The 22,400-nt window shown below is 35.2% G+C and overlaps 1 protein-coding gene across 3 annotated transcripts in view; it reads left to right on the top strand.

The window, feature by feature from the left end:
* LOC149771688 (E3 ubiquitin-protein ligase TRIM45-like) overlaps window positions 1-22,400 on the top strand; it is a 131,590-nt gene that overhangs the window by 70,546 nt on the left and 38,644 nt on the right. For all 3 annotated transcript variants that reach the window (XM_089948223.1, XM_089948222.1, XM_089948220.1), the window contains 2 exons: window positions 9,435-9,458; window positions 15,029-15,052. In XM_089948223.1, coding sequence (XP_089804349.1) covers window positions 9,435-9,458; window positions 15,029-15,052 — 48 coding nt within the window. The remainder of the gene's footprint in view (window positions 1-9,434; window positions 9,459-15,028; window positions 15,053-22,400) is intronic.

Raw genomic sequence — 22,400 nt, 5'->3', positions numbered from 1 at the left:
CACTTTAAGCTGATTATTTGCTATAACATCCGATTCCCTTTGAGGCCACCAAGGCAGCCAACCTGGGCTGGCTAAGGGCATGTATTAAATCCATGACTTTTGGATTACAGGTCTAACACTCTACCAAATGAGCCACCATGAGCCACCGTGGCTCTGTCTGCAAGCACAGGGGGACATGTGTTAGACAAATAGGCAGGTGATGCATACATGCAGTGTGGGGATAAGGTGTGCTAGATGGACAAGTATAGAATGGGTGGAAAAGTATGTTAGATGGAAAAGAACAAAGTGTGGAAAAATGTATTACACATATGGACAAGTACATAGTGGGGAAAATTGTGTTAGACAGATGGACAAGTAAATGGATGAATAATGAATGAATAAATGGAGAAAGTGATGAATGGAAATATGAATAGAATATGCCTTGGTTTCAATAAAAATTGGACTAAGATTGAAACTGAATGGGTTACCATAATAGGATTAAGTGAAAAGATTAAAACACACTGTATGTAAATGAAATATTTATGATAAAGAAGAATACGAGTCTATACAAACCCTCACCATAAATATTAATGTATCAATGAAATTGAAAAAATAAATATAATAGTAAGCAAACAACAACAACCAAACATGAATACTCTAATAAGACTTAAAACTTGGACACAATATGCATTGCTTTACAAACCCTGACAATAACTCAAAATATGAAGTTATACTCTGCCATGAACACTGTAGTTATTCTAATAAAGGCCCTTCTAATAAATGCACCTTCTCCAATTTTTCTCCACAAAAAAATTCCTATATTATTGAGGTATTAAATCCACACTTATTAATTATGGTATGTCCAAATAACTAACAACAGCGCAGTTGTATTCCAATGACTGTTATAAAAATCAAAATTTAATTTACAATCGTTTTCAGTCAAACAGCAATATTCTGTATTAAACACCCCTGCTTATGAACTGCACACACACACACCAGCCGGGAATCTGTTATTATAACCACAATACATGCTAAACACCAAATTGTATGATATTGATGTTATTATATACAACTAATGAGTTTTGTTCTATTCATCACAGAGAGAATATGTTATATACAAATAAATGCTGAACTTGTACATCATGTTGAGACATTCAAGCTATGAATAATATTGCAAAAGAATCTTGTAATACTACAAACAGTTCTAGTATCAAGATCTCGGTATAATTATTTCCACATATAGCATGTACATGCTGTACATAAAAAGAAAAACACATGGAAAACCCAAGGGTAATGTACCCATGCACATCATGAAATATAGGTATCTCATTCCAAATGATCTACAACAATATTCATCTATAACGCAGTTATTATTAGTCAAGGTAAACAAAGTTAAAGGTATATTAGATATTGCTGTATACAGTAAAAAAATCCAATACATATACTCATTTGAATGCATCAGCAAGTTAGTTTCATGCCCATCTCATTACATGCTAATTTAAAGGGATATTTTGAAGAAGAACAGTTTAAGGACAAAGCTAGAAAAAAGGATTAACAAATTGTATCTACAATTTCCATGTGAGTTCACCATTACCTGTTCCAATGGAACTTTTCTTGGACTCATTTGTGTAGTAGCAAGGAAACGTAACAACATGCTTTGTCTTCTGACCTCAAATAATAAACACAGAACACTTCTGTAAATGCTTTATTACATTTTGTCAGAATGAATGAGACTTAGTTTGATTTGGCTCAGAGATATGTCTCACCCTGAAACCTCAACATATTTATATATAGCCGTGTACCAATTATCCAATGAGTTCCTTCCTGTAATTGTAACAAAACATATACCATATCAAATGAGCAATTTCCCCTTATTTGTACTGTAACATAGGCCATATGAAATGAGTTTTCCCATCATTGAGCCAATGCATACCTTTTCAGATGAAATTATTCTCTTCACTTGCAACAAACATATTTTATATTAAAATACTTATTTCCACCCACCTACAACAAAACATATACCGTATCAAGTGAATTGCTTCCCCTCGCTTGCAACAAAAAATGAATGTAGTATTGCCTTTATTATATACCTCCTCTTTAACACTACCTTAATACTTTGAGATTAACAGTTTTGCTGGAAGTCCAAAATTAATTTGATATTACAAAGGCTTGCTTCAGCGGCTATAAGTATAATGCCACCTAGATGTCAGGGAATACAAATAATTAGTTCCAGTCTAGATGTGTGATATGGCAGTACATTCCGAATATCAAAATCAAATGCCTAATCTACCATCTAGGTTTAAATGAGTATATAAAAAAGGGATATAAAACTGACTTACCTCATTTCATAGTTAACTTGGTTATGTGAAGTTGCAATCTGTATAGGTGTGGTTGCAAGCATACAGTTGATTGAATTCAGTGGCATGTAGCATGCAGCTTGCCTTACTTACAAGCACTGATTAGCCTGTCTTACTCACAAGCACTGACTAGCACGTCTTACTTATAAACACGGGTTAGTTTGTCTTACCAGCACTGGGTAGAATATATTACCATACTTAAAATCAGACGGTTGCATGCCTTACTTAGAAACACTAGTCAGCATGTCTTTTCTACAAGAACCGAGTAGCATGTCTTACAAGCACTGGTTAACATGCCTTACTTACAAACACTAGTTAACATGTCTTACGTACAAGCACTGGCTAGAATGTCTTACTTACAAACATTTCTTAACAAGTCTTACGTACAAGCACTGATAAAGCGTGCCTTACTTACAAACACTGGTTAGCATGTATTACTAACACAAACTGGTTAACATGTCTTACTTACAAGCACTGATTAGCATGCCTTACTTACAAGCACTAGTTAGCATGTCTTACAAACACTGGTTAGAATGTCTTTTTTACAAGTACGGATAATCATGTCTTACTTACAAGGACTGGTTAGGATGTCTTACTGACAAACACTGGTTAACATGGCCTATTTACAAACACCGGTGAGTAGGTCTTACCTACAAGTACTGATTAGCATGTCTTACCTACAATCAATGAATACAATGTCTTACTTTAACAAACACTTGTTAGCATGTATTACTTACAATATGTAACAAACTCTGGTTAGCATGTCTTACCTACAAGCACTGATTAGCATGTCTCAATTTAACAACCACTGGTTAATCTGTCTTACAAACACTGGTTAATATGACGTACTTATAAACACTGGTTGGAATGTCTTACCAGCACTGGTTATGATATTTTACCATACGTAAAGTCAGTAGTTAGCATGTCTTACTTAAATCACTGAACATAATACCTTGCTTTAGGAAGCAATCGTTATCATGTCTTCCTTACAAACACTGGTTAGCATGTCTTACATACAAACACTAGTTAGCATGTTTTACAAGGACTGATTAGCACGTTTTTCTTACAAGCACTGATTAGCATGTCTTCCTTTAACAAACACTGGCTGGCATGTCTTTCTTACAAACACTGGTTAGCATTGCTTATTGAAAAGAACTGGTTATCATGTCTTACTTTGACACACACTGAATATGTCTTACTTACAAACACTGGTTAGTGTGTCTTACTTGCAAACACTGGTTAACATGTCTTACTTACAAGCGCTGGGCAACATGTCTTACAAGCACTGCTTAGTATGTCTTACTAACATGCACTGATTAGCATGTCTTACTTACAAACACTGGTTAGCATGTCTTATTTAGAAACACTGGTTAACATGTCTTACTTATCAACACTGGTTAGCATGTTCTTACCATCACTCTTTAGAATGTATTTTCATACTTAAAATCAGTTGTTAACATGTCTTACTTAACAGCTCTGGTTAAACAGTCATTTAACAAACACTGCCTAACATGTGTTACTTGCAAGCACTGTTTAGCAATTTTTTTTTACAAGCAATGATTAGCATGTCTTACTTACAAACACTGGTTATCACGTCTTAATTACAAACACTGGTTATCATGTCTTACTTACAAGTACTGATTAGTATGTCTTACTTCCAAACACTGATTAGCATGTCTGATTTTATCAAACACTGAATAACATCTCTTTAACAAACACTGGTTAGCATGTCTTACGTACAAGAACTGGTTAGCATGTATAACCTACAAACAGTGATTAGAATGTCTTACTTACAAACACTGGTTAGCATGTCTTACTCACAAGCACTGACTAGCACAACTTACTTATACCCACTGGTTAGTTTGTCTTACCAGTACTGGGTAGAATATCTTACCATACTTAAAATCGGATGGTTGCATGCCATACTTAGAAACACTAGTCAGCATGTCTTTTCTACAAGAACCGAGTAGCATGTCTTACTTACAAGCACTGGTTAACATGCCTTACTTACAAACACTAGTTAGCATGTCTTATGTACAAGCACTGGCTAGAATGTCTTACTTACAAACACTTCTTAACATGTCTTACGTACAAGCACTGATAAAGCGTGCCTTACTTACAAACACTGGTTAGTGTGTATTATTAACAAAAACTGGTTAACATGTCTTACTTGCAAACACTGATTAGCATGCCTTGCTTACAAGCTCTAGTTAGCATGTCTTACAAACACTGGTTAGGATATCTTTTTTACAAGTACGGATAATCATGTCTTACTTACAAGGACTGGTTAGCATGTCTTACTTACAAACACTGGTTATCATGTCCTATTTACAAAACTGGTTAGTAGGTCTTACCTACAAGTACTGATTAGCATGTCTTACCTACAAACACTGAATACAATGTCTTACTTTAACAAACACTTGTTAGCATGTCTTACTTACAATATGTAACAAACTCTGGTTAGCATGTCTTACCTACAAGCACTGATTAGCATGTCTTAATTTAACAACCACTGGTCAATCTGTTTACAAACACTGGTTAACATGACGTACTTATAAACACTGGTTAGAATGTCTTACCAGCACTGGTTATGATATTTTACCATACGTAAAGTCAGTAGTTGGCATGTCTTACTTAAATCACTGAATATAATACCTTGCTTTAGGAAGCAATCGTTATCATGTCTTCCTTACAAACACTGGTTAGCATGTCTTACATACAAACACTAGTCAGCATGTTTTACAAGGACTGATTAGCACGTTTTTCTTACAAACACTGATTAGCATGTCTTCCTTTAACAAACACTGGCTGGCATGTCTTTCTTACAAACACTGGTTAGTATGTATTATTAACAAAAACTGGTTAACATGTCTTACTTGCAAACACTGATTAGCATGCCTTGCTTACAAGCTCTAGTTAGCATGTCTTACAAACACTGGTTAGGATATCTTTTTTACAAGTACGGATAATCATGTCTTACTTACAAGGACTGGTTAGCATGTGTTACTTACAAACACTGGCTACCATGTCCTATTTACAAAACTGGTTAGTAGGTCTTACCTACAAGTACTGATTAGCATGTCTTACCTACAAACACTGAATACAATGTCTTACTTTAACAAACACTTGTTAGCATGTCTTACTTACAATATGTAACAAACTCTGGTTAGCATGTCTTACCTACAAGCACTGATTAGCATGTCTTAATTTAACAACCACTGGTTAATCTGTCTTACAAACACTGGTTAACATGACGTACTTATAAACACTGGTTAGAATGTCTTACCAGCACTGGTTATGATATTTTACCATACGTAAAGTCAGTAGTTAGCATGTCTTACTTAAATCACTGAATATAATACCTTGTTTTAGGAAGCAATCGTTATCATGTCTTCCTTACAAACACTGGTTAGCAAGTCTTACATACAAACACTAGTTAGCATGTTTTACAAGGACTGATTAGCACGTTTTTCTTACAAGCACTGATTAGTATGTCTTCCTTTAACAAACACTGGCTGGCATGTCTTTCTTACAAACATTGGTTAGCATTGCTTATTGAAAAGAACTGGTTATCATGTCTTACTTTGACACACACTGAATATGTCTTTCTTACAAACACTGGTTAGTATGTCTTACTTATCAGTACTGATTAGGATGTCTTACCAGCACTGGTTATGATGTCTTACCATCCTTAATATCCGTGGTTAGCATGTCTTACTTACAAGCACTGGTTGGCATATCTTTCTTACAAACATTGTCTGCAAGAATGATTAAAATCAGTATGTTGCTGTAGTTAATCTCTCTTATTTACAATCAGTAGGTTGCAGCGGTTAGCATATCTGACCTACAATCAGTGCATGGCAGTGTTAATCATGTCTGATTTGCAATGAGTGGATTGTATTAGTTATCATGTCTGACTTACGATGAGTGGGTTGCAGCGGTTACCATGTCAGACTTTGGATTTGGATTTTTTAAACTTTGCTTTAACAATTTTCCAGTTATATTGGTACGATGTATGCAGTGTTGCAGTTTATAGTGATGTCTACTACTGGAGCATCATACCACATACATGTAGCCTGATGTCCCACCCTGTCACATTATCCTGACACCATGCCGACCAGTCATAACATTAATCTCTTAATGCTGAACGCCAAGCAAGGCACCTGTTAGTACCATTTTTATAACTCTTTGTTATGACTCGGCTGGGAATCAAACCCTTCCCCATCCGAGGTGGACGCTCTAACCGTTTAAAGGCGAAAAGAGTGAAAGAATAAAGGACAAATTGAAACAAATATATGTTTGATAATGAGATGTCTAATATATTTGTTCTAGTAATAATCAGCACCAGGCTGTACTTTTTCATAAACCATTTGGAGTATTGTATTGCGGAAGACTTTGCATCTCCTTGATTTTTGTCTCTTCAGTGTATTGAAAAGACAGAAAATGTGAAATCTAGAGCTTTAAATACGAGAGCACCATATTATAGATTAGATAAAATCACCACTATACTTGAATAATCGTTTCAAGTCATGACGTACAGCGTATTCCCATTTGCGAATAAGAGCCTGCGTTTCTGCTATTGTTTTGAGCTCAAATAAGCGAATTGTATTGCACTGTGTCAAATATCAGAGTGATCATATCATTTCAGGAACAGAGAGCGATAAAGAATAAGTATTAATAAATATGTTTGAGTAAATACGTACACATCATAATTTTTTTCAGAAACTTATTATATCATTGCTAAAAGATATTCGGAAAATATAAGATATTCTACTACGAACCATAACGTTATGAGTATATGTATAATGCAGTGCACCTGTGTTCCTATTTAGGCTCACATGTCTTTATTATATTGTATGTACCGTTTGAAGGGGCAACGAGAGCAAGTAAAAGAAAACACAGACTCTAGTATTGGGTGTCCGGCTTGTGTTCCTTTATTATGACCATATAACCAACAGAGCAATGTACCAGTTATAAGAGACATTGCTGCTCACCGAAAATATGTTTGTATATAGTTTGCATCTAAGTTGTTAGTCAGTGCATGTGAGTAAGACATATTAGCTAAACATTTAAAATTATTTTATGGCGGAAAACACTGTGCTTGGTGCATTGCTATTTCTTCAAAATGATGAAACGACAGAAAGTTTGAATTAGGATATTTAAATACGAGACACTTCTCCTCTGTTCAAGCAATGACGTGCCTTATATTTACATTTACGAATATGTGAATGCATGTCTGTCCTATATTTAGGGAGAAAATAAATGAAGTTTATATTACGGTTGCTAATGTCACATTAATTATATTCTTTCAGGAAGAATAGGGAGAAAAAACGACAGAGTAATTATTGATATCTAATTTTTTTCATATTTCTACAGAACACATACAGGAAAGCAATCCTAAACCAATCTAAATGTGAAACACAAAGTTCAATAAAATTTACTGAATGATATGGTGGGACTCAAAATCATGAGACGTCCTCAACAAATTGCATGGTCGTAGATACATTCATATTCAGATCTGAAGCATACAGCTTCAAAGCACATCAAGCAAAAATTAATATGGTGACAATTGACCTATCTATACATGTTAACTGTCCAAAATATATATATATTTGATAGCAAATATGCAAATATGCTGAAACGTAAGCAGTGCAGTCTAGCCTACATCGTCCAGTATTCATACTCCACCCCTCTACTATATTTATGGCAAAACTTGTCATTGCTGAAAGTTTGCTTAATGACAAATTGAGGAAAATCTGTTTGAGCTTCTGAAAATGTATTAAATATCTCTGCTGACCTATCCGTTATCTCAAGGTTTTCATGGACACTTTTCCTAAATACCTTACGTGAATGTCATGAAATTTTGCAAACACACTTGTCCATTGAGATAATTAATCACTGATGAACATGGTACCTCTCGAACATCCAATATTGCCGTCGCAGTGGCAAAAAGCTTGTGATCGCTATTCCTGCTGATCAAATGGTCGTAAGAACTTGGATTTTTCCTATATATGTTGTTGAGTATATTTTATTTGTATTGCGTACCTGATCTTTGTCTTGATGGTGATTAAACATTGTGAATATCTTTTTGCCATGATTGCAGCTAGTAAACAATATGTTTATTATTATTTGAGTTTAATAGTTAGTGGAATTTTGCATCAGTCACTTTATAGTACGGTTACTCACATTGTAATGCAGGTTAAACAAAATGATTTTAAATATTGATTCATATCAGTATTTGGGTATCAGCATTTACTAATGTGTTAAGATAAATTTTTAAAACTATTATTTATTTAAATTATTAAATGGAAATACAAGGTACTCATCGACATTTTGGACAAAAACACTACCATGGGACTATTAAAATTATTCGATACCTCTGTTCAACCAGAAAGTGCAGATTTGAAGATTGGTCATTGTATTTGCCATAGTAACCAGAAAGTTTCATGAGATGATTATAATTATTGAAAATGTTTGCTTGTTTGTGTCTGGACCTATACTTATTCACATTGTTCCAACGGAATTTGAAGCTACGTATTAACGTTGTAGCTCATTATTCCGTATCCCTTTCGGCTAAGGAGAAGACCGAAAAGTTTTAATTTATTAAAAACTGCTTTTGTGGTTACGCATTTCAAATGAATCGCCGAAGTTTATAGTATTATATTCTGTTTGAAATACATGAAAGGAATTTAAGTGCCATAGCTAACCTGTAGCCGTATGTGTGTAAATGTATATTCAGTTTATCAATGTACATATACTGTAACACTATACAATTTATTATACAATCTATAGTTTAAAGGTTGTACCACATGCTGTTAGCGAGAATATCATGCGTTTATACTTTGTGGTTATATTTTAATAACAACATTTTACCTAAACAACTAGATGCAATTCACATCAGAAACCTTTGCAGCGCGTTGTTCGTTTATCTCAGCATGATACAATAAAGAAAGAAAATTTAAAATTCAGAGACTAAAACACGAGAAAATCCCGACAGTGTTTTTTCTTGTTTATTGCTTATTTATCCGTTCAGGTAATGCATTTGCAAATATGTGCACCATCACCACGTCTAATTTCACATTTATTTTATACTTTCAGGAAGAAAAAGCGAGAAAAGAACGAGTGAGTATTAATATCCCTGATTTTATCCAATACGTACAAAATTTATACTTTTTAGCGCTTTAGACGCAACATATAATGACACTATGTCAGGTCACATTGGGCTATCTACCTTTAAAAGTACAATGTATTTATGGTGGAACTTCCATTCAACTATACATCATCAATAATAAATGCTGTATCGTGTACACTGTAGCAACATATCTAGGTCAATGCTAATAACAAAATACAATGTTTCCCCTTACTTTTATTTTGCATGGTCAATTTCAGACATAGCAAAGAAAACCTATCCGAGGGAGTAAAATGTATGCATTACCTCTGGTGGTCAATTCCATAGCTCAAGGTTTTCATGGATACCTTTCCTAAAGTACTTAAACACATTTATCTGTTGAGCTAAATGATCTATGATGACCATGGTGCCGCTTGGACATCCAACATAGCCGATGCAGTGGTAAACTATGTTGATGGCTTCTCCTGCTGAACATATGGTCATATTTAATTTATATAGCGTTCCTGATTTTTGCCCCGATTGTGATTAAGTTTAGCCATAATTATAACTAGTAAACAAGAAGCGTATTCAAATATGAGTTCAAGACTTAGTGGAATTTTCTATCAGAAGTTTTTTTAATCCACAACAATCTATTGTTCTAAAGTATCGGCATAAATATATAAATGGAGGTTAAGTTAAAGAAATGTTAAATGCCTATTCATATATATGTTTGTGAATCAGAATTTACTACTGTGTTCATATAAAATTCTATAATAATTATTTTGTTTAATTATTCATTGCAAAGACAAGATAGCAATTGAAGGTTTGGACAAAGAAAAACTATTTTGGCTCTGGTGAGATTTAATTCAACAAGAGCTTGTATTGCATTATTGTGGTGCATCACGACATTCAATAATTTTGGTACGTTAGGAATTTCAAGACACTCTGAATATCATAACATGCAAGATTATTGAAATTGATTACGGAACATTCTGTATTTTATATTTGTGATAGAGCATTTAGTATTATTTGGGATTTAATTGATACTAATGTAAGTATCTCTTAAATGTTCACCATATATTATAAAGTGTTTGTTGAACTTTTCATAAATTGTTGCTTTTGCTTCCCTTCTTACGTTCAATGGATAAATAAACGTCTTATAATTTCCTAAATCCACTTAGTTTTAAAGAAATGGCATGTCATTTAGGACTGCTGTAGGTTTGAAAACAAACAATGTAATAAAGTCAGTAGCTATTCGAAATGATTTTATGTCAAAGACATCATGGTCACAGTTTTTCACTGAAAACAATGCATAGTTGGGTCACCAAAACCTCTATCTGATTTTATTTTGGAGCAGTATGGACCATTCATTTTGATAAGCTCTATATCATTTATTGCTGATTCTGCCAAGCTTATCCCTATTAAATATTTTAAGAGACGCATAAGATGTTCTGATCTTTTGCAATCAGGTACCTTATCTTTAGCTGAGAAATCATCTTGCGAAAGTGTTCTTACTCTGAGTATAGAATGCTGATTTATTCTGCTGTTGAATTCTGCTAACCTAGCAGTCTGTTGCTTATATATAACTTGTTAACTGAATTACTGATTGAGTTTCTTCATCACTTCTACCCAATGCAACATTCGCTGATTCATATATCCCTAAACCTACATGTTGTCCTTGATATTATGACACACTCAAACTAATTCTTCTCATAAATATATCTAAATAAGTTTCAAATTATATAATATCCTCCCCTAAGATTATTTAAACATAATTTAAGTTGTATATACTGCAACTTCTACAATCTTTGTGATATGGAAGGGATACATGCATTTATTATATGCTCAACTTTTTCTCCGTTAATATTACATAATCAGAATCGTTCGGTATTTTTCGATATTGCACACCTTCATATTGCACTCACGTGCAGGACACGTGTGCCCAATAGTGTATTAGGAGCTACGTTGTAAACAAATCATGTACACTCGTGTAGCAGACGCTTTATGTTTTGGTTGATTAAATTTGTTTCTGAATGAAATAAAGCAGATCTTTCGTGGATGGCCACATACCAGCTACTTTGCTACATTCCGCGTTTACCTTTTCGTACAATGTTTTTTTTTTAATTTTTGCGATAGACGCCTGATTTCATAAAATTGGTGGGTACCTACACATAAAACGCAAGTTACACGGCATAATGTGTCACCTTTAGCTGTTAATAGGAATGGCAAAAACTATACTTAGAGTTTTACAGTTTTACATCCTGAATATCCTCAACGTAGAAGATACAAAAAATGCCAAAATATATTCATTGCAGATCAAATGGAAAAGTTGTTGCAATTCACATTTATTCACAATATGACTCCAATTTTCAATTTGAAGTAGACCAACACACAATATTCTTTCGAAAGTTATGTCTTGCGCGCGATTAAATTCAAATTGATCAGGGTGGAGTTAAATGCGCATTAATGATGCAGTTGTTGTGTAATCATGAATCTACGCTTGTGTATTTTGTTTGGAATACGGCACACATTCAGTTATTTTGTTTCATGTAGCATATTTTTGTTCACATAATTAAGCGTTAGGAAGAATAAACAAATGGTCATATAATAAATAGATTACGGCATTTTGTTGGGAAAATATAAACTCGTTTTGTCGGAAGGATATATTGCACCACCAAGGTCGTGCAATATCTCCATCCAAACAACTCGTTCCTATTTCCCCATAAAAATGCATTAACCTATACATGTAAAGAGAGAGAGAGAGAGAGAGAGATAGAGAGAGAGGCACTTACATATGTGGATATACAGAGCGTCCAATATTGAGACATCACTATGCATATATGGATGCATTAATGTTTGGTTGATTTCGGTGTATAGATAGACCGTATATTATATAGATGGACTGTACTGCATACTCATTAAGAGACGTTCAGGTGCATACACTTTTGTGATTTTATTAAAACAGCAGACGTAAGAAACGTATTTATACAATGAAGTTGTTCTCCTTCGTTTAGTGTCTAAACGTTCAGGACAAATGCAAATTCTTGTGTTGTCTCGATCGAAAATAATGAAACCGTTTCTTCATACGTCTGATGAAATTTTCAAATGGCAATTACCCTGCTGTTATGGGCATGATAACATATAGATAGCAAAACGAAAGAAAGAATAAAAAAGCGGTTTAAGAAAAATAAGCTTTGTTTTAATACCAATATGTCATACAGAAATACTAAGCATAATTTAAAATGGGTATTGAGTTTTTGATCCATGTTTTCTATTTTGTTATTCCTGTTGACATATTTCACACGTTTCTACATCGGACTAAACTTGCATTTCATGCTAATAGTGGTAAAATCAAACATTTGTAATAAGCTTTAAGGAAGGGTGCACACTTATTTGTATTATTCTGGTTGAACTGGTAGTGAAATGTTCTAGTTTGCTTTTTGTTTCCATTTTACTCTAATCGGAGTTCCTCTTTATAAAACTGTTTAAATTTAGATGTAGAAACAAATTGCAATGGGATCCGTAGTGAAAAGAGCGGAGAAAGTGGGCTGACAGACCAACGTGGACATATAATTAACTCTTGTCACTAACGAAATCCTGTCTCGGGAACAGCACGGGCAAATAAAAAATAAGTTCAGTCTGGGAGACTCCAAAGTGAAAAAACATGTGCCCAATCTCATGGATAAAAACAATTACTTTTGCATCATCGTCTACTCGAACAAGCTATCAAACACGGGTTTGTGTTCGATAAAATTAATCGCACTCTCGAGTCTCAACAATCCCCGTGGATGAAACCTACATCGACGTTAAAACGAAACAACATGAAATCTCCACCACATACTTCGGCAAAATTGTCTCCAAACTTACGAGCAGCAGCGTCTTCGTAAAAACCATAAAAAGACATTCGACATGGTGAATAGCGTCAAACGACGAGACAAACTGGTCGCCAATGAAGCCTACCAGCACACGAAAATCTTCAATAAATATCTCGTCGCCATCGAATCCAGGGAAAAACAATCTCAAACTCGATAAACACATCTACGTCGGAGCGGCCATTGACGATCTCTCCAAAATGGTCATTTACAAGTTTCATTATGATTTTATCAAAAACAATAACCTGCTAATGACCGATACAGAATTTGTAGCAACACCTGTTCGACCATGAAGAACTTTTCGATCTCAGCGACTATCCCACACATAGACCTTTCCACTGCGACGATAACAAAAATGTCCTAGGAAAGTTCAAAAACGAAAGCAATGGAACACCCATCCAAAATGTACTTCATAGCTCTTAACGATGGCACCGTCAAAAAATATGTCGTCGGTAAAATCGCTGGCGTCGATCACTACAGACAAGGACATCTACACTGTTACACCATGAGAACATTCCAGTACATCGACTTCACATCTCTACGCTACTCATTCATATAACATGCGTGCTCCATTGATGATAAACGATACTCCACCTATGGTATTCATAAATTCGCCATCAACCACACACATACACACACAAAAAACGATGATCAATATTATATACGCACTGACACTGAAAACACACACTCTCAGGCACAAACAAAACAAACAACTGATCCAGAAATCCACACACTCTAGTTGCATATATCAAGGTGGCATCGCTCAATTTTTCATTCAAACAAAAGTGTAAGAACCCCCATTACACTGATACTGTAGTTTTCTACGCTTGAGAGTGTGAATACGTTCTCAGTCACTTAGTGTACGCAGTGAGCTTTACCGACCAACGATAAATCGTACTCGTTTAAAAAATGCATGATATGCTATGTTACTTATTAATTAGTCGGTCCTTACTATTCCAAGCATTATTGAGATGTTGACAGAAAACTTTACCCAGATACATAATGTGACATATCGTGCTTGATATTGGTCAATTCTACAAGAAGGGAATGTAATTAGGTCATTTGTTCCGGAGTCTAGACTTTAAGTTTTTAAATGTGCACGCAATTTGGATGATTGATTAGCATTAATGTACGACGAGGATATTTTGTTATGTATAAGACAACTTGGTTTTTAGTTCCCACGTCATGGCCTCAACAGAAATTGTATATATTTGTAGTTTATGTGCCTGACCAGATTTTATTTTTTGAAAGTAAAGACACAACATTTAAATGTATGTTAGTTCGTTGTCACACAATGATTAGACGATGTGTTGCAATTTGATCAAAGAGTTCTTAGTCATGCAAGAGCAAATTTGTCGATAGTTTATTTTATTGTACATATTTGTAGCTTATGAGCGTGGCCAGATTGTATTGTTTGAAAGTAGGGACACAACGTTTAAATTAATGTTAGTTCGTGTGCTCAAAGATTTCATAGTCATGCAACAATAACTTTGTCGATGGTTTATTTTATTGCCACTCTCCTACGTTCGTACTGATAGTTTTGGGATTTTATAGCGAAATGTAAACTATGCATCATACTTTATATAATGTGGTCGCATCATACACTGGATCATCGTTTGTGAATGTGTGCATGCGTATATACTCCCTCTTTTGAGAGCAAATATTTGGGATATTTCATCTTGACTAATATCAAATTTATTCTGTTCTTTCAGGAAGAAAGAGAGAATAAAGAAAGAGTAAGTAAAATTATAGCTGCTTTCAGTAAATAAGTACAAATCATGCATTTACTAAGTGATTTCAAAGATGACAATATTTATGAAAAGTAGTTATTAGACAAATTGTCCTCATTTTTTTGCCATTTCCAAGGAAGGATTATTTTCAAACCCTTGTCTAGTTCATATTTTTTTCTATATCGCGCATGTATTGCTTTCGACGGAAAAACAAGCAGCATCGTTTGTTCAATAAATGCGTACAAACGGACATTTTAATATACTAATAAATTATACGTTTCTCTCACGATGTGCCTATAATGATATGACAGTGTCCCACCAACTGTCCGTCCTGTTTAAGGATTGACTGTCGGGTTCATAATTTTACAAGCAATGAGATGCTAATTAATGGTTTTCTTTTTCTAAATGTATAATGTTGCTAACATTGTCTGTTTTATCCCAAACGCTAAGGTCACAGGAAGGAAAATGTAATCATGAAACTGGTTTCCTGTCAGGAATAAAATTTTAGAAATGCCGGAGACACTTTATTTTCTTATTATATTCAACAAAACGTCCCTGAAGCAACGATGAAGCCAAACATGACACATCTGCACTGTTTTTGTTGCTACGTGACCAATTAAAACATATTGGCATTTACCAAGGAGAAATGAGTTTATCTCTAGCAAAGACGTTGTGCAGTAACATTATTCCAATGAAACTGTCGAGTTAGTATAAAGCGTTAATGATTTAAACTATACGTTATTACTCTGGAGTATGTTCAATGAGATATTAAAACACACTGTGACATACACTACTCCAATATTGACCCAGTTGTCTAATTCTGCGTTTCAATCTGGCAGGCATGCATGGGTCAAGTTATTATGTGTCAAAAAATAAATAAATAACTGTATTAAATTATCCCAGCCATTGTCAAGCGTTTCACGCAAGGTTGTGCTAAATAAGAAGGTCAGCGCTATCTTGTATAAAGACTGCTTGGACAAGTGAAAGGGAGGTAATCTATGAAACTCAAACTGGTTTCCGAAAAGGGTACTCGCCTATATTAACATGTTTAGTCTTCAAACATGAAGTGTGACAGTTTATAATGATGGCTAGCACTGGGGCATCATGCCGCAGATATATAGCGTCATGACCCACCCAGTTACATTATCCTGACACCAAGCCAACCAGTCGTAACACTAAACTCTTAATGCTGAGCGCCTTGCGAAGTAGCTGCTGGTACCCTTTTTATAATTCTTTGATATGACTCGGCCGGGGCTCGAACCCGCGACCTGCCGCATACGAGGCGGACGCTCTAACCACTAGACCAACGGACTTTTCGTCAGGATTATTAAATCATTTATATCGTTTATTTCAAACAGTCACTGGCGGCCCCTAGTGTCGAAATGATCTAAAACGCTCACCGTTACGGATCACTGCCATCTCACCTCTGCATGGGCTCGCGTCTCGTGCTCGGCCAAATTGGGTATGTGAGAAAGCTTGACAGTAGCTTCTCGTGGGTTGGGGGTGGTTCTTTCCTGGGTTTCTCCTGCTTCTTCGTCTATTATTTATACTGGCCGTCATGTATAGCCTATCTTGCGCTGAAAAATGGCATTAAACCCTATAACAATAATATCAAATCAAACAGTCATTTTTTCCATCTGCTATTTTATCGAAGACCATTTTCTTGTTGTGATTCTAGATTGTGTTCCTTACAATACAAATTCTAATTTGAATAATGTGTGTACAGAACCATTACTATATACAGTAACCACAGAGCGTTTTTAATTTTATTTAATCATTTCATTTGTATTTAATCATTTTTTTATTTGAGCATTGACGTCTTCAAAGTGGAATCGTTTGTCCATTTGTTTATCCCTTCGGTACTAAAAACGTTTACTTTGATTTTAAACAAATGTCTATCAAATGACAGTAATACAGTTTAGCAGATATGTGGATAGTGTTTGCATTAGTGTTTTTGATTATCCTATAATGTTTGTAGCTACCATTGGACTTGGTGTCGTACTTATGTTGCCTATTTTATTTAAACATCGCGTGTATAATTAACTGCTGTCATCCATCTTGAGTTCACGGCTAATATATATATGTTATGTTTATTGATTATTTCGGTGGGAAAATTACAACGAATTCTCGTTAGAATCATGCAATTGTGAATAAGCTACACCAGCCATTATATATATATATATATATATATATATATATATATATATATATATATATATATATATATATATATATATATATATATATATATCTATATATATATATATATATATATATATATAGAGAGAGAGAGAGAGAGAGAGAGAGGAAAACGCGACGTGCCTATGTGCACGCGACTATGGTCATACAAGTTATCACGTTTTATACTTATCCGCTCCGATAATTATACTAATAAAATCACCATCTGGCAATGGAACTGCAGAGGAATCTTTAAAAACCTATCAGAACTGCAGAACAAACTGAATAATACGGCCGTAAACCAGACGTAATCTGCCAAAGGAAACCATCATAACACAAGAACACAAACGCCTGCCCAAACTACAAGGCTATACCCAGGGAATCTTTAAAAACAGACCAAATGGGGCAGAAATGGGGTGGACTAGCAATTTTTTTGATAGATACACTAATCTACTATGAAATAATAGAAGTACCCCCTAACCTAAACATCAATAATAGCATCGAAATAATGTCAGTAATAATAAATATAGGAACCACAAACATTCAGATAATAAATGCATACGATCCAGAGGGTACCTTCTGCCCTGCCAAGCTAATCTCACTAAGGGCAATCACTAATAACAACAACAACAATCTAATTATCTGTGGCGACTTCAACAAACACAGTGAATTATGGGGAGGTAAAAAGAAAGATCAAAGAGGGAAAATGGTTGAAAAATGGATAACTGAGAACAATCTGGTCATCTAAAATGACGGGTCGAACACTAGATTAAACCCTGAGGATGGCACTCTCTCAGCCATAGACCTAACTATAGCTACCCCAAAATTGGCTCAAATCACAAATTGGTGGGTTGATCAAGAAGATACATTAGGAAGTGACCATTTCCCAATCACAATCAATATTCAAACAAAAACTCAACACATTCCAAACGAAACCCCACCTAAATGGAGGTACCAACAGGCAGACTAGGACCAATTCCAATTATTACTAGCTAGAGTAAATCCAGATAACTTAGAAAGCCCAAATATTGACATGTATTATGATAACATAACAGATACAATTATAGAAGCAGCTAACCGATGCATCCCAAAGAAAACTTTGTATCCAAAATAAAAACCCTGTACCATGGTGGACTAAACAGTGCACTATAGCACATAAAGACACAAAAGGGTCTTAAATAAATATAAAACGCACCAAAAAATTCTATCTACTTCCAGCAATATAAAGATAAAGAAAAAGCACTAAAACAAACTAAAAAAGCTGCTAAAATTAATTTATGGCAAAGCTTTTGCTCTAAACTGAGTCTGAAATCAAACTCAAAACAAATATGGGACAAGATAAAAGCCATAAAAGGGAAAGCAACTACCTCAGCCCCATAAATTAAAAATGCCATAACAAATAAAGATAAGGCAGACCTCCTAGCGAAGCATTTTTCGAACATGAGTAGCAACAATAACCACACCATAAACTTTCAAGAACACAACAAACTAATGGAGGTAACCCAACCTCAAATGTTTCAAGACCAAGGAACAAAAAAATCTCACCTAAATAGCGACATCACAGTACATGAATGGGAGATAGCCCTACGATCCAAAAACGAAATATCCCCTAGTAAGGACCAGTTAGGTTACATTATTTATTAAAAAAACCGTCCTATCAATATAACAATAGCCGTAATCAAACTCTTTAATAGGATATGGGATAAAGGCCAACTACCCACCAAATGGAAACAGGCCTTAGTAATACCAATTCCCAAGCTAGGTAAAGATCCCAACAACATAAATTCGTACCGACCCATCTCCCTTACAAACAATATTTGCAAAATAATGGAGACAATAATCGCAAATAGGTTAAAACACCACCTAGAAACCAATAACCTACTCTCCATAAATCAACGTGGCTTTCGGAAGAAACGGTCCACCACTGACCAACTTCTCAGATTGGATACAGACATCAAACTCGCTTTTGAGGCACATAGGAAATCCTATCGCAACCTCATAGCGGCTTTTCTAGGCCTAGAAAAAGCATTCGACCTAGTATGGACCAATGGACTAATGGCCAAACTAAACCAATTTGGAATAACTGGACGCTTATTTAACTGGATGGGCGATTTCCTCACAGGCAAGTAAACTACCACAAGAATAGGCAACATCCATTCGGAAGAATTTTCACTTGAAAATGGAACACCGCAAGGCAGTGTAATAAGTCCCCATCTATTTAACCTAATGGTAAACGACCTTGATCTCAATGCAGCCTCCACAAAAATAAACTTGTCACAATTTGCAGATGATAGTGGCATATGGAGGAATGGAAATCCTGCCAATAAAACAGTAGTTAATGAAATCCAGCAGAGCCTAAACAACATAGGGAGATGGGCGGACAAATGGGGTTTCAAAATATCTCATGAAAAAACTGTGGCAATCATATTCACCTTCAAACGAAGTAACAACCTAGTCTATCCAAACTTCTATATACAAAATCAATTAATTAAATACGTAACAGTAGTAAAATTCCTAGGAATGTTCTTTGACAACCACCTCACATGGAAACAGTACATTGAACAACTCACCCAGAATTGTAACAAAGATCTCAATTTACTGAGGAACATAACAGGGACTGTCTGGGCAACCAACCAGGAAACCCTCCACAAGATATAGATCAAAACTGGATTACGGTTGCCAAGCATATAACTCTGCTAAGCAACCTGTACTACAAAAAACTCGACACTATCCACAGAAAAGCCTTACTATTATGCACAGGAACACTCCCCTCAACATCATTAGAAAACCTACAAACACTGGAGAACTACCCATTAAAATTACGTAGGCAAGAACTGCTCGTCCGATACTCTATTCGATTAGATACCCAGCCAGTCAACCATCCCACCAAAATAGCTATAGACAAGTGCAAAGTTGTCTTCAAACCCAAAATCATACCCTGCACACCTAGTGGCAAAGTAATCCTTGAACTAAGAGAAAAGATACCTCTAATAAAAAAAACAGGTAACAAACAATACAAACCAGAACAAATCACCATGGTTACAAAAACCATCAAGGATTAACACTGAAGCTACCAAATTAGGCAATAAAGAAGGACAAGAAAACTTACTAAAACCTGCACTGGTAAACGAAATCAACCAAAAATACCCGGACATTGTTAAAATATATACCGATGGATGAAAAACAAACAACCCACCAAGAACAGCAGCAGCAATAGTCATCCATGAATTCAATGTACAAACGGGATCCAGATTACCTGACCATTGCTCCATTTACACCACTGAATTCTGGGATACTTGAATCACTACAATGGATCAAAGACAACCAAATACCTAAAGCAGTCATTATAAGCGATTCCTTAAGCGTTATCAAATCGATGCAAAATCGCAATACACACTATACACACTCTAGGGAATAATTCCTCGATAGAGCATGCCAATTAATCGACGATATCACCAAAGCATATCAATTAGTCGAGCTCATGTAGATACCATCGCACATTGGAATCTCTGGCAACGAAACAGCAGACAAAGTTGCACAAACCAAACCAGGCGATCAAACCTCTATCAAGCTTAACTATAGCTCTACAGAAGCACTAAGCTTCGCACAAACATTTATAGACCAAAAATGGCAAGATTTTTGGAACTCCTCCACAAAAGGTAAAAAGCACCACGAAACCCAAAAAACCTTTGATAGGAACATACAGCTACCTAAGGGTACATATTTAGAACAGAAAACCATAAACAGGATAATAACTGGAAAACTTAACTAGCAAGCAGTTTTGGAAGGTTTATAGGACCCAAACCTGCAACCATTAACTGCTTTAACTGTCATACCACCGAAGATCTACACCACGTATTCAATATATGCCCAAAATATCAACCCGCTAGGAAAATATTTATCAAAAACCAAAAAGAGATTGGATCACATCACACATACCCAGAGTTACTTACGGACTCTAATAAAAATAAACAATCAGCATATAAAAATTTCAATAGATTAATAGACTCAGCAGGACTTAGGAACAAAATTTAATTACTATCCCCACAAAATCCAAAGATCCAGTGACTAGCTAAATAAATTTAGACGCTCCCACATAAAAACCCATAACAGATCATTCAATTTTATAAAAATATTAATAAATAATTCACTTACGAAGCACCTATGAAAAACTAAGGAAACCGCAAAATCGGATGTCCTAGATTTCCTTAACGAACCGAGTAATCAGCTAGGACTCCGGTCCTAGATGTCCTTAACGAACCGTGTAATCGGCTAGGACTCCGGTTTCTTGCTAAATAAAGTATAAATAACTTTCAATCTCTAAAAACATTAATAAATAAATAACTTAAAGATGCAATATCTAAAAACTTATAAATAACCATAAACACCTCGACTAGTAATACCATAATAACCTTGACAATCTCTTTTCTTACATGATTTCTACTAACAACCTATATAAACAGCATAGAACACACACACCCTTTTTAGAACATTTTGAAGAAAAAAAAAGAAAAAATAAAAACAAAAAACAAAAAAAACCGCAAGAAACACCAGGCAAATGCAACAAGAATCCAGCGATGTGAAGCAACCAGGACAGTTCCCGAGCTCTACTTCCCACTAATGACAACCAACCATTCAACTGTAAGGGACCTTTATGGACCCACAGACGGAGTCCAAATTATCAGGGTTCCTTGAATCCATAAAAGGCTGGGGGAGGTGGCACCATTCCCTTCCCCAGGAATAACTAGCAGGCTGCGGTGCAGTCAGAAAAAAGTGGCACATGCACAATTGTGAGCACGCCACTATAATTAAACTCAACAACAACAACAAATCCGATAATTATATCATTTACTTATGCGCACCACATAAAGGAAAATGAAACAATCAGCTGTGACAAAATTGTTGCAGTTGACGTTGCCTAACACTTTAGGAGAAGTGTATCCAGATGGGTCTGAAAAACTCATCGTGTAAGATGAACCGTTATGAAAAGTGTAACTTTTTATGTTTCCTGTCTTCTAATATTCAAATATCAACCGAGGGCTGGAAAACGTTTTAAGTGTGCAACGTGCACTTAATTATAACAGTGTCGTCGTTGCATAATTTACAACGTATTCATTTCCCTTGATGAGAACATTAAGGACTCCTCATAAGGTTTTCTAATCAGATTATCTTTGTC

The sequence above is a fragment of the Sinohyriopsis cumingii genome, unplaced genomic scaffold (assembly GCF_028554795.1).
Source record: "Sinohyriopsis cumingii isolate HCF-2022 unplaced genomic scaffold, ASM2855479v2 utg001725l, whole genome shotgun sequence".
NCBI classification, from domain to species: Eukaryota; Metazoa; Mollusca; class Bivalvia; order Unionida; family Unionidae; genus Sinohyriopsis; species Sinohyriopsis cumingii.
The sequence above is the reverse complement of the archived record's forward strand: the minus strand, read 5'-3'. Positions and strand labels throughout refer to the sequence as shown.